Raw genomic sequence first — 14,275 nt, 5'->3', positions numbered from 1 at the left:
CTTCTCTCCCTCCACCTCCCTCCACACTCCCTTTGGACCCGCCCCGCCTCCCCTCCCCCATTCTGCGGGCAAATCACTGCTGGAAAGAGGAGGGGGCCGAAGGGGGGCCGGCTCGTGTGGGGCCCTTGAGGTGCAATTGACGGGCGTTCGGACCAATGAGAGACGGGATGATGGCGCGGCTGTGGCCGGAGCCAGCCAATGGGTGCGCAGCCTGGGGGCGGAGGCCCAGGTTCCAAACGCTCCGCGGCGCCATGGGCTGAAAACTCAACCGAGATGGAATCTCCCAGTCTGAACCGGTTTCAACCGGTTCCTAGTTTGAGGCACTAGAAGGAGGGGGAGAAGCGGCTGCAGCGGCCGCGGCAGGAGCAGCGGGAGCTACGGCATCAGCAAGAGCAACAGTAGCTACAGCCCCGGCGGCCGTGCCCGTTCCAGCGTCGCCGCAGCAGTCCGTGCAGCCACCCCGAGGGGGAGGGGAACCACCAGTCGCTGAGGAGCGGGAGAAGGGGGGAAAGTTTAGGCGAGCCTGGGCGGGCGGCAGCGCCGGGGCCGCGTGAGAGAGGGAGCCGCGCTTTGGTAGGGGGAGCCGGACTGCAACTGGCGGCAGAGCGTGTCCCCCCACCCGCGGCCGCGTGCACTCTGCGCCCCTTCCTCCGACCAGCCTGCGGCCGCCTGGGGCTGGACGGTCCTCGGGGGGCTCGGTCCGAGCCGCTTGACCCCGCTCCCCTCCCCCTTCTCTCCCCAGCCGGGCGGGAGCATTTATTTCTCACACTCTTAATTCCCCTTTTTTGGTGGGGCGGGTGTGTGCGCGTGTGTGTATGTGTGGGGTGGAGTTGTCCCTGGAATAGTAAATACTGAGCTTTTGATTTTTTTAATTATTTTTATTTTATTTTATATATATTTTTTGCCCTTTATTGCTTTTTAATTTCCTTTTTTTTAAGGTGGGGAAACTGTGAAGCCCACCTTAGTTTCATCCCCTCTTTCCCCTTCCCCACCTTCCCTCGCCCTCTCTAAGCCCGGACAAGGAAAGGAAGCAGCAGTTGGTTCAATTTCTGGGTAAGTGGACTGTGCGTCCGGGGGCCGAGGGTCGGGCGGCGGCGCGGCTGGGGCTGGCTTGGCTGGCGGGAGGAGGCCGGCGCGGGGCGCGGCGCGGCGGGCCCACGGCGCAGCCTGCGATTGAATGGAACCGCTTCTGTCGCCGGCGGATGGATGGGTGGAAGGATGGAGGGAGGGAAGGAGGAGGCGGCCGCGGGAGGGGAGCGCTGGCAGGGTCAGCGGCGTGTGCGGGTGGCGGTGAAGGAAGGCGAGAAGCGTGGGGAAGGAGGAGAGCTCCGGCTCGCTGGATGAGAAGGGCTTCCCTCAGTCCAAACGGCCGGGAGAGTTGGGGTGATTTCAGGAACATCTCTGTAAATTATTAGGAGTGGAAGTTTCCAGAAATATTTAGTGCAGCAGCATTGAAACGTCCGCTGGTATCACGTGGCCCCCTCGGTGGAGAGCTTGGGATGGGGGAGGGAGGAAGGGGTTGCCGAAGCCCTGCTCCTCCCGTAAGGTAGCTGGGTTGGTCTCAGAAGTGGGGAAGATGAGTTAGTTTTCCGAGGGGTCTGCGGGTGGTGTATTCCCCCCCCCGTCACCGCCCGAGTCTTGTGTATGGTAAAGTTGGGGGGCATCTTTCACTGCTTAGCAATGGAGAGTGGATGATGTCCCATTCTCCTTCGCAATGTAGGCTGGAGGGGAGCAAGTGCTGGAGTAGGGGATGCCGAGCACGCCCAGGCCACGCTGTCCGGAGCACGGCCGGGGCGGCGAACTCGGGCGCCCGCTCCACTGCCCTCGGAGCTGGGCGGGGTGACTTGCGTGCTCCGGGCTGCTATAGTTAGAAGCGCCGCTCGGCGTGTCGGGTGGGAAGCCAGGGGAGGGCGGGCCTTCCGAGGGAGGCGTGTTGGTACTGAATGAAGCAGGCGAGTGCCCACACACCTAAGTTAGTCTTTGCCTTTGTAGCAACTTGTTTTTTCAAAGTAGTGTGGAAATTAACCTTTAAGCAACGGTTCCGATTTTTCTGGTTTGGGGTTGGCAAACTGGTGGTGTGTTGGTGCTTTTGAAGTGGCATTGTAGATATTTTGGTAATCCCTTGTGAAGTCACTGTGTGGCGGGATAATCTCTAGTATACATACGCAATCCAGCCGGGTGGGTTTAGGATTGAGAGGACTCAACGACAAAGCGTTTGTGTTTACCCTTCTCCCTCACCCCTGTCTATTCACTACCTCCCCCATTGTACACGTTAAGCGGGTGGGACACTGCTCGTAGTGAAGAGTGGTTTGAAAGCTGATTTGGGCAAGTAAATGTACTTAGTTAGCATTGACCAAAGCCGCCATTTCTGTATTACGTACAGTTCGAGAATAAGTAGGTGGGTAATACTCAGGACGACTGATACTTCGGGGGTTGGCAAACTACTGTGAGGAATAAGAAACGACTTTTATTTTAAGTTTTTTTGTTCGTTTTTATTTATTTATTTGAGAGTGACAGAGAAAGAGAGAGAATGGGCGCGTGCGCCCCCTTGTGCATCTGGCTAACGTGGGTCCTGGAGAATCGAGCCTTGAACCAAGGCCCTTAGGCTTCATAGGCAAGCGCTTAACCGCTAAGCCATCTCTCCAGCCCCAGAAACAACTTTTCATATGAATCTAGCCCGGAGAACTCACAAAAAACAGCGTGTTTGAAAGTGAAACTTTCAGTCACTTTAGTAATCCTTTATTTGTTTACTTTTTACCTGTGAGTTTACTAGGGTAGGAAAAAAGCTTTCTTTTTTCTTGATAAAAATTGAAAAAAATTTTTTTGAGGTAGGAACTCTCTGTAACTCCTGGCTGGCAACAGCAATCCTACTGTTTCAGCCTCCCATGTGCCTGGGACTAAAGGTATGCTCCACTATACTGGGATAAAAGATTTTTTTTTTTTTTGAAAGAGAGAGAGAATGGGCGTCAGGGCCTCCAGTCACTGCAAATAAAACTCCAGATGCAAATCCCCCCCCCCCCCGCATCTGGCTTACATGGGTCTTGGAGCATTGAACCTCGGTCCTTTAGCTTTGCAGGCAAGCGCCTTAACCGCCAACCCATCTCTCCAGCCCTGTTTTTGTTTTTGAGGTAGGGTCCCAGTAGCCCAGGCTGACCTGGAATTCACTATGTAGTCTAAAGGTGGCCTTGAACTCACAGGGATCCTCCTACGTCTGTCTCCCAGGTGCTGGGATTAAAGGGGTGCACCACCATGCCCCCACTTCTTAAATATTTTTATTTGCGAGCAGAGAAAGAGAAAGAAAATGAACCCCCAGGGCCTCTTGCAGCCAATGAACTCCAGATGCATGGGACACTATTTGGCTTTATGTTGGTACTGGGCAATCAGACCAGGGCCATCAGGCCTTGCAAGCAAGTCCCCTTAACCACTGAACCATTTCTCCGGCCCCTTAACCTTTAATTTTTAAGATTGTTTTGTGGAACATATTCCTTCTGTATAATGGGGCTTTTTGTTTGTTTGTTTTTTATCTTTTGAGACAAAGTCTCACTATATTCCACACTGACCTCAAAGGGGTTCCTCAGCCTTTAGTGCTGGAATTGTAGGCAAGTGCCATCATCCCCAGCCTGAAGCTTCAGATCATCTGGTCTGCACCTCCAAAGTTACAGCTGTGTGCCCCTTTGGGCAATTTGATTTTTACATTATGTTTAACCTAGATGTCACAGTTTTGTACTTTTATTTTTATTTAATTGAGAGAAATAGAATGGGCACGCCAGGGGCTCCAGGCACACCTTGTGCATCTGGCTTTGGAGGGTCCTGATGAATCAAACCTGGGTCCTTGGCTTTTCTGGCAAGTGCCTTAACTGCTAAGCCGTCCCTCCAGTCCTCCTCTTTTTTTTTTTTTTTTTTTTTTGGTTTTTCGAGGTAGGGTCTCACTGTAGCCCAGGCTGACCTGGAATTCACTATGGAGTCTCAGGGTGGCCTCGAACTCACAATCCTCTCACCTCTGCCTCCCGAGTGCTGGGATTAAAGGCGTGCGCCACCACGCCCGGCTCCAGTCCTTCTTTTTAATGAGAGGGAGAATTGACATACTAGGGCCTCCAGCCAATACAGTTGAACTCCAGATACTTGGGACTTGGAGAGTTGAACGTGGGCCCTTAGGCTTCACAGGCAAGCACCGCCACCTTAACTTCGTAGCTGTCTCTCCAGCCTTGTGCTTGCTTTTGGGGGGGGGGTTTGTTTTGTTTTGTTTTGAGAGCGGGTGTCTAGGGAACCCTAGGCCTATCTGATGACAAACTTATAGCCGACCTTCTGTCTTTGCTGGGATTGCATGTATAACAAACACTGGGGCTCATCTTTGAAACTGATGAGAGTGTGTGCGCTAAGGCCTCCTGCTATTGCAGAGGAGCTTCTGACTTTATGTGGGTACTGGCAAATCAAACAAAGGCCCTCAGGCTTTACAAGCAAGCACTTTTAACTACTGACCCATCTCTCCAGCCCTTGAAACCTTATTCTTGGCCTAATTATTTGAGGCTGAGTGTCATTTACTCAGGTTGGCTTTGAACTCAATGCAGACAAGGATGTTCATGAATTGGAGATTATCCTGCCTCCACCTCTTGAATACTGGAATTACCTTGTGTGCCACCATTCTGGGTTATATACAGCCCCAAGGATTGAACCCAGGACATTATGCATGGCAGCTCTTTTAGTCTTTGGTTTTTTGAGGTAGGGTCTCACTCTAGCTCAGACTGACCTGGAATTCACTATGTAGTCTCAGGGTGGTCTTGAAATCACAGTGATCCTCCTACCGAGTTGTGGGGGTTGAAGAGATGACTTAGCAGTTAAGGCACATGTCTGCGAAGCCTAAGGACCCAGGTTCAATTCTCCAGGTCCCACGTAAGCCAGATGCATATGGTGGTGCATGTGTCTGGAGTTAATTTGCAGTGGCTGGAAGCCTTGGTGCGTTCTCTTTCTCTCCCTTTCAAATAACAATAAAATTTTTTTTTAAAATTTGAAGTTGTGGCACACATCTTGAATCCCTGCACTTGGGAGGCAGAAGTAAGAGGATAGCTGTGAGTTTGTCAGCTTGAGTTACAAGACCCTACTTTAGAAAAACATTGGGGGCTGAGGGAATGCTCAGCGGTTGAGGCACTTGCCTGTAAAGCCTAACAACCCAGATTCAAATCCACAGTACTCACATAAAGCCAGATGCACAAAGTGGATCCAGCATCTGGAGTTGGTGGTGTCACCGCCCTAGTATTCCCATTCTTTCTCTCCCCTCCCCCATCTTTATCTGCTTTTAAATAAATAAATACATTTAATGTTTGTTTAATTGGACTAGAAACCAGGAATGGTGCTGCTCAAGCCTATAATGTTAGCCTTTGGGAAAATGAATCAGGAAAATTGTGTGCTAGGTTTAGAATTTTTTTGAGTCAGGGTCTCACTTCAACCCAGACTGGACTGGAACTCATGGTGTTCCTCCTACCTCAGTCTCCACCAGTCATGTGCCATGTTCATATGAAATCTTATTCAAAGAGCATTCCCCTGGGGTTTTTTTTTTGTTTTATTTTTATTTCTTTTTCTTTTGAGGGGGGTTTCTGTGGTAGGGTCTCACTCTAGCTCAGGCTGACCTGGAATTCACTATAGTCTCAGGGTGGCCTCCAACTCCTATCTCTGCCTCTCGCTAGTGCTGGGATTAAAGGTGTGTGCCACCATGCCTGACTCCATTTTTGTTTTATTTTTTTTTTTATTTGAGAGAGAGAAAAAGAGAAGGTGCACCAGGGCCTCCAGCCACTGCAAACTCCAGACACATGCACCACCTTGTGCATCTAGCTTACATGGGTATTGGGTCATTTGGCTTTGCAGGCAAGTGCCTTAACTGCTAAGCCATGTCTTCATGCCAGGTCTTTTGTTTTTGTTTGTTTGTTTGTGTTTTTGTTTTTTGATGTGTAGGGTCTTGCTTTAGCTCAGGCTGACCTGGAATTCACTATGCAGTCTCAGGGTGGCCTTGAACTCAGGACAATTCTCCTACCTGTTTGAGTGCTGGGATTAAAGGCCACCATGCCAGGCTTTGTGTGTTTTTTGAGGCAGGATCCATCCCACTCTAATGTAGGCTGGCCTGTAATGCATGAAGTGATTTGCTTCACCCTCCCCGTGCATAAGCCACTATGCCCTGTTCCCCTGCTGTTTCTTCAAAGCCAGTGACACTATAAAGTTGGACTGGTTGAATCAGTAGTTTTGACCCTTTTTTGCATCAAAATACCATAGTGTTAGGAGAGTGCCATAGTTATAGTTCCTGTCCCCATTACCCCTCTGTCCCTTTTTAGGTAAGGTCTCATTTTATAGTTCACGCTGGCTTTGAATTTTGGCAATCTTGGCTCAGTCTCCATAGCATGGCATTGCATGTGTCTGCCATTATGCCTGGTACTTAAGATTTCTGTTATAGTCGAGAAATTTATGTGTTTGTAGAGGCTTTTGATGTTTTATTTGTGTGTTGGCATGCCAGAATATCTAGTTCCTCTTTAAATGAATACCAGGACAGTTGCACCAGTTTTTGAATTGTTTGGTTTATTCAGGTGTCTTGAGAATTGAACCTGGGTGGGCAGGCTTTACAAGCAAATGTTGAACCATGTATTTTCCCAACTTTCCTGCTTTTGACTTTGAGACAGAATCTTGCCATGTAGGCCACACTGGTCTGGAATTTGCCATGTATATGTAGCCCAGACTGGCCTCGAGTTAGAGCTCCACTTGCCTTACTTTGCAAGTGCTGGGATTACAGGCTTGATACTATATTGCTGAGTAGATGATGTTTTAATCTCTAAAGTTATTGAGGGTTGAAAGTAACATTTGAGTTGTTTAAGTGTAGAAATTGAATTCCGTAGAGCTTAAGAGAATTATTACTAAGATTTTGTTTTTTGTTTTTCGAGGTAGGATCTTGCTAGCCCAGGCTAACCTGGAATTCAGTATGTAGTCTCAGGGTAGCCTTGAACTCAAGGCAATCCTCCTACCTCTGCCTCCCAAGTGCTGGGATTAAAGGCATGCTGTACCACACCTGGCTCTCTTAAGATTTTTTTTTTATGATTTATTTTATTTGCAAGAGTTGAGAAAGAGGAAGGGAGGGAGATAAACAGCACACCAGGGCCTCATGCTACAGAACATGAATTGTAGATATATAGAGATAACATGCACCACTGTGCATCTGGCTTTACATACATGGGTATTGGGGAATTGAACTCTGGTCTTTAGGTTTTGCAAGCAAGTTCCTTTACTGAACCATCTCTCCAGCCCGAGATTTTTTTTTTATATCGTTAGTGTTTATTTATTTATTTATTTATTTGAGGAGGGAGAGGCATATAGAGAAAGGGCATGCCCAGAACCTATAACCAGTGCACACTCCTGATACATGTGCCACCTTATGCATTTGGCTTTACGTGGGTACTGGGGAAGCAAACCTGGGTCTTTGTTTGTTTGTTTGTTTTTGTTTGTCGAGGTAGGGTCTCACTCTGGTCCAGGCTGACCTGGAATTAACTATGTAGTCTCAGGGTGGCTTTGAACTCATGGCGATCCCCCCTCCCCCCAGTGCTGGGATTAAAGGCTTGCGCCACCATGCCCGGCTTGGGTCATTTTTAAAGTATATTCTTTTATTTGGGGGGGGGAAAGAATGAGGCAGGTGGGGGGTCCAGATAAAGACAGAATGGGCATGTTAGGGCCTCCAGACGCATGCGCCTACTTGTGCATCTGGCTTACTTGGGTCCTGAGAGTCAAACCTGGGTCCTTCGGCTTTGTAGGCAAACGTCTTAACCACTAAGCCATTTCTCCAGCTGTAGGTCCTTTTTTAATTTAATGAACTTATTTTCTTAAGTCTTGTGTGGAGCATTTATTTATTTATTGGAGAGAGTGCAAGAAAGAGGCAAATAGGATGGGCACACTAGGACCTCTACCCACTGCAAATGAACTCCAGATGCATGTGCCACATTGTGCATCTGGCTTTATGTGGGTACTGGGGAATGGAACCTGAGTCCTTTGGCTTTGTAGGTAAGTACTTTAACTGCTAAGCCATCTCTCCAGCACTGAGTTTATTTTTTAATTTTATTTATTTGCAAGGAGAGAGAATGAGAGTTCCAGGGCCTCTAGCCATTGCAAACAAACTCTAGATGCATGTGCCACCTTGTGCTTCTGTCTGGCTGACATGGGTACTGGGGAATCTAACCTGGGTCCTTAGTCATCACAGGCAAGCTCCTTGACCACTAAACAATTTCTCCAGCCTATGTCAGGCTTTAAAAAAACATATATTTAGTATTTATTTATTTGCAAGCAGAGAGATTGCGAGCAGATGCAACAGGGCTTCTCGTTCTGCAAACTCCAGATTCATGTGCAACTCTGCCTCTAGCCTTTATATAGATACTGGGGAATTAAACCCACGTTATTAGGCTTAGCAGGTAAGTGTCTTAACTGCTGAGCCATCTCTCCAGCCCTTTTTTGTTTTTTCCAAGGTAGAGTCTCACTCTAGCTCAGGGTGGCCTTGAACTCATGGCGATCCTCCTACCTCTGCCTCCAAAGTGCTGGGATTAAAGGCATGTGCCACCATGCCCTGGTCTTTTTTGCTTTTTATGTTTTACTGTTTTTTGTTTTTTTTTTTGTTTTTTCAAGGTAGGGTCTCACTTTAGCCCAGGCTGACCTGGAATTCACTGTAGAGTCTCAGGGTGGCCTCGAACTCATGGCAGTCCTCCTACCTCTGTCTCCTGAGTGTTGGGGTTAAAGGTGTGCACCTCGTTTAATGAACTCCAACTTCCCTTCAAAAAAAAAAAAACTGCCTGTAATTTAGGATTTATTTCAGATTGGTAGAGTGCTTGCTTAGCATGCATTAAGCCTTGTGTGGTGGTGTCTCACACTTGTAATCACAGCAGCACTTGGGAGTTGCAGGCAGGAGAATCAGAAATTCAAAGTTATCCTTGGCTACACACAAATCTTAGGCCAGTCTGGCCTACATGGTAAAAGTATGGTAAGCTGGTTGTAGTGCCACACACCTTTAATCCCAGCACTTGACAGAGGTAGGAGGACCACTGTGAATTCCAGGTCAGCCTGAGCTAGAGTGAGACCCTACCTTGAAAAACCAAAAGAAAACTAGGACTTCCAAGGCCAGCCTGAGATTAGTGAGTTCCAGGTCAGCCTGAGCTAGAGCAAGACCCTATATCGGAAAAAAAGAAAAAACATTCCTTGGGCTGGAAAGATGGCTTAGCAGTTAAGGCACTTGCCTATGAAGCCGGAGTACCCAGGTTCAATTCCCCAGGGCTACCCATATAAGTCAGATGCACAAGGTGGCGCATGCATCTCACAGTCATTAGTAGTTGCTGGTGGGCCTGGTATACCCATTCTCTTCTTCCCGCTCTCTCCCCCCCCCCCAAATAAATAAAATACTAAAAGAAAAACTGGGGCTGGAGAGATGACTTAGCAGTTAAGGCGTTTGCCTGCAAAGCCAAAGGATCTGGGTTCAGTTCTCCAGGACCCATGTAAGCCAGATGCATAAGGGTGTGCATGTATCTGGAGTTTTTTACAGTGGCTGGAGGCCCTGGCACGCCCGCTCTCATTTTTTTCCTCTCTCTCTCTCTCTCTCTCTCAAATAAATAAGTAATTAAAATAATTTAATTTTTAAAAAACTGCTTGGAGAGGTGGTGCATGACATCTCAGCACTTGGGAGGTAGAGGTAGGAGGATTGCTATGAGTTTAAGGCCAGCTTGGCTAGAGTGAGGTCCCCCAAACTTCTTGTAACCAGCCTGATCATGGTTTCAAGATTCTGTGATCCCTGTACTCAAGAAGGGGAGGCAGGAGGATCACTGTTATATTTTAGGCTAGAGTCCAGCTAACAAGACACTGTCTTCAGAAAAGAACAGGCGAAAAAAAAAAAAAAAGGCTGGAGAGATGGCTTAGTGGTTAAGTGCTTGCCTGTGAAGCCTAAGGACCCCGGTTTGAGGCTCGATTCCCCAGGACCATGTTTGCCAGATGCACAAGGAGGCGTATGCGTCTGGAGGTCGTTTGCAGTGGCTGGAAGCCCTGGCGTGCCAATTCTCTCTCTGTGTGTCTGTTGCTCTCAAATAAATAAAGTAAACAAAACCCTTTGTACTAACAGTTTGGGGGGGGGCATAAAATCTTAATGATGGGATCATCTTAAAACTAGATTTAGTAGTACGCAAGAAAAGTTAAACCCCAGGTAATATACTTATGGAGTAGCTAGATAATTCAACTTTGCCTCTGTTATTATCAATTTTATAATAATTACATGAGTTCTATAAAGTATTTGTAAGAACAGAGTTGAAGTAAAATAACTTGAATGAAAAGTTGGGAATGTTAACAGCAGAAATTCATAGGTGACTTCAATTTGTTCTTTCTTTCAGTAATCTATGCCAGCAATTATGACAATGTTAGCAGACCATGCAGCTCGGCAGCTGCTCGATTTCAGCCAAAAACTGGATATCAACCTTTTAGACAATGTGGTGAATTGCCTATACCATGGAGAAGGAGCCCAGGTAAAGTAGCTGGCCAAAGCTTTATAAAATTAGTAAATAGACCAAAGTTGTTGAATAAATTACCATATTTTAAAATAGTATTCTATAGTTAATGTGAATGTGGAATTACATACTAACTGTAATGAGGCTTAACATGGAAAATACATTCATGTTGGAAATGGTTGAATGGGAAATTTAAGAATATACTTGTTCTGGGCTGGAGAGATGGCTTAGTGGTTAAGCGTTTGCCTGTGAAGCCTAAGGACCCTGGTTCGAGGCTAGATTTACCAGGACCCACATTAGCCAGATGCACAAGGGGGTGCATGCGTCTGGAGTTCGATTGCAATGGCCGGTGGCCCTGGCGTGCCCATTCTCTCTCTCTCCCTCTCCCTCTCCCTCTCTGCCTGTTTCTCGCTTTGTCTGTTGCTCTCAAATAAATAAATAAACAAACACAATTTTAAAAAAAGAATATGCTTGTTCTGTTCTCCTTCTCAAACTTAATCTCTCTAATACAATAATAGAACTCAATAAATAAATGCTTTGTTAGATACTACAGGTTTATGTACTTTTACATATGCTTAATATATTTGGGCTTCAGTCTATATTTGTTCTGAGTGGGTGGGTGGATGTGTATTTGTTTTGAGGTAGGGTCTCACTCTATTCCATGTTGACCTGGAATTCACTATGTAGTCTCAGGGTGGTCAAAACTCTCCTCTGCCTGCCCAGTGCTGGCTTAGCCTTTTTTTTTTTTTTTAAGGTAGGGTTTCTCATTCTAACCCAGGCTGACCTGGAATTCACTAGAGTTTCAGGGTGGTCTTGAACTCACAGAGACCCTCCTCTGCCTCCCAAATGCTGGGATTAAAGGCATGCACCACAGGCCTGCAAAGCCAAAGGATCCCAATCCGATTCTCCAGTATCCACGTAAGCCAGATGCACAAGGAGGCGCACGCGTCTGTGGAGTGAGTTTGTAGTGGCTGGAGGCCCTGGTGTGCCCATTCTCTTTTTCTCTGCCTTTCTCTCTCTCAAATAAATAAACATTTTTTTTTCCTTTTTAAATTTTTTTATTGACAACTTCTACACTTACAATAAACCATTATATTTCCCTCCCGTCCCCCATTTTCCCCTTCACAACTCTGCTCTCCATCATATCCCCTCACTCTCCCCATTAGTCTCTCTTTTATTTTGATGTCATCATCTTTTTCTCTATTAGCAGGGTCTTGTGAAGGTATTGCTAGGCACTGTGAGGTCATGGATATCAAGGCTGATTTCTGTCTGGGCAGTTGTAAGTAAGGAGTGGTGCCCTTTCTTGGGTCTTACATCCTTTCTGCCACCTCTTCTGCAATAGACCTTGAGCCTTGGAGGGTATGATAGAGATGTTTCAGGGCTGAGTACTCCTCTATCATTTCTTCTTAGCACTCTGTTGCCTTTTAGGTCACCCCAGTGGTCACTGCCATCTGGAATAAGCATTTTTTTTTAAAAAGGCATGTGTCACTACACCAGCTAGCCTAGTCTGTTTTTAAACATTTAAATTACAGAAGTACTCCAGACATTTGTTAAAAATTTTTCAGTAAGAATGCTTCGTTATTTGAATTTTGTGCATTTGTTAAAGAGGTTTTTTTTATATATGTGAGAAAGAGAAAGAGGTAGAGCGATAATAGGTGCACCAGGGCCTGTAGCCTAAGCTAACCTGGAGCTTACTCTGCAGTCTCAGGTTCATCTCAAACTCATGGACAGTATTATTTATAAATAATTGGAAAAGAAAAATAAGTAAATACTAGTCATGCATATTCTCTTTCACTTATGAAATATCATGACACTTATTTTAATATAATAGGTTCCTTGTTGGGTGGTGGTGGTGTCTGGTTTTTGGTTTGGTTTTTCTTTTTCTTTTCTTTTTTTAATTTTTTTTACTTTATTTTTATTTATTTATTTGAGAGGCAGAGAGAGGGAGAGACAATGGGTGCACCAGGGCCTCCAGCCACTGCAAACGAACTCCAGATGCATGCACCACCTTGTGCATCTGGCATACATGGGTCCTGGGGAATCGAACCAAGGTCCTTTGGCGCTGCAGGCAAACGCCTTAACTGCTAAGCCATCCCTCCATCCCCTGGTTTGGTTTTTCGAGGTAGGTTCTCTATCTTGCTTAGGCTGACCTGGAATTCACTATGTAGTCTCAGGCTTGCCTTCCAGGTGTTGGGATTGATTTAAAGGCTTGTGCTACCATGTCCAGCTCAGTGTAATAGTTCCCCCCCACACACAAAAAAATTATTTATTTTCAAGCCAAAAGAGACAGAAAGGATGGGCTCTCCAAGTTCTCCAGCCGCTGCTAAAGAATTCCACATGCATGTGCCACTTTGTGCATCTGGCTTTATGTGGAGACAGGGGAATGGAACCTGTGTCCTTAAGCTTACCTCTAAACCATCTCTCCAGCCCCAATATAACAGTTTTTTAAAGAACTTTGTGCTTTTTTCAAGGTAGGGTTTTTCTCTAGCCCACACTAACCTGGAATTCACTGTGTAGTCTCATGGTGGCCTCTATCTCAAGGCTATCCTCCTGCCTCCGGAGTGCTCTGATTAACGGCATGCACCACCATGCCCGGCTCAAAAGAACATTTAAATTTTTTTTTCTTTGCAAAGGTAAAGGAGAGAATGTACCCACCAGGGCCTCTTGCCTCTGCAAACTGACTCCTGATGCATGTGCTGCTTTGCCTAAATATTGTGGCTTAGTGAACAGGCTTGCAAGTATGTACCTTTAATTGTTGAGCCATCTCCCAAGCCCTAATAATCAGCCTCAAGGGCTGGAGAAGGATCAGCAATTAAAGGCACTTGCATAAAGCCTGACAACCTGGGTTCAGTTCCCCAATACCCATGTAAAGCAAGATGCACAAAATGGCTGCTGTGTTTGGAGTTCATTTACAATGCCATGAGACCTGCACACTCTTACATGCATACACACTCCTCTTATTCAAGTAAATAAAAGAGAACTTTAAAAAGAATAGCTACTCTTGGATCCTTAATATTATTTCTAGAACCCATCCTGAAAAGTGCTGTGCTTAAAGGCATGTACCACCATGACCAGTAATAAAACATTTTTTAAAAGACATAATGAGTATGTGCACAAGCCATATGGAAACCTACTTCCACCACATGCAGCTACTCTCATTTTTGGTTAGAGAAGCCTTTCTCTTATCAGATGGTGGTGACCACTTGGGTGACTCAAAACTTAGCATAGTACTGAGAAGTGACAGTGGTGTGTTCAGCACTTAGTGTGACCTGTCTATCACACCCTCCAATGCTCGGGTACCATTGCAGAAGAGGCGGTGGAAAGAACATAAGAGCCACAGGAAGCGGAGCATTCCTTCCTTACAGTGCTGTTTTCCAGACATGAAATGATCTATTCATGACCTTACAGTGCCTGATAATACTATATACACAAGACCTGCTGCACAGTGGGTGGGGAAACTATAGCATCAAAATAGAGGAGAGACCAGTTGGAAAGAAGGGAGTGAGGGCGGTGGGAGATGATGATCCCCAGATCAGTTGGTGCTAGAGCAAGACATTACCTTGAAAAACCAAAACGTCTGGGATTGGTGGCGCATGACTTTATTCCTAGCAGTCGAGATGCAGAGATAGGAGGACCACCTGAGAGTACATAGTGAATTCCAGGTCAGCCTGGGCTAGAGTGAAACCTTACCTTGAAAAACAAAAAAAGGGGCTGGAGAGATAGTTTTGCAGTTAAGGCATTTGCCTGCAAAGCCAAAGGATCTGGTTCAATTATCC

General features: G+C 46.4%; 1 protein-coding gene across 2 annotated transcripts in view; it reads left to right on the top strand.

Moving 5' to 3' along the window:
* Positions 1 to 245: 245 nt before the first annotated feature.
* Xpo1 (exportin 1) overlaps positions 246 to 14,275 on the top strand; it is a 55,159-nt gene continuing 41,129 nt past the window's right edge. The window contains exons 1-2 of one of the 2 annotated variants that reach the window (XM_004665519.2): positions 246 to 1,053; positions 10,386 to 10,517. In XM_004665519.2, the coding sequence (XP_004665576.1) occupies positions 10,392 to 10,517 (126 nt within the window). In that variant the 5' untranslated portion in view covers positions 246 to 1,053; positions 10,386 to 10,391. Of the gene's footprint in view, positions 1,054 to 10,385; positions 10,518 to 14,275 lie in introns of those variants that run through there. The other variant, XM_045147257.1, reaches the window with a different exon arrangement.

This window comes from Jaculus jaculus, chromosome 4, assembly GCF_020740685.1.
Source record: "Jaculus jaculus isolate mJacJac1 chromosome 4, mJacJac1.mat.Y.cur, whole genome shotgun sequence".
Lineage (NCBI taxonomy): Eukaryota > Metazoa > Chordata > Mammalia > Rodentia > Dipodidae > Jaculus > Jaculus jaculus.
The sequence above is the reverse complement of the archived record's forward strand: the minus strand, read 5'-3'. Positions and strand labels throughout refer to the sequence as shown.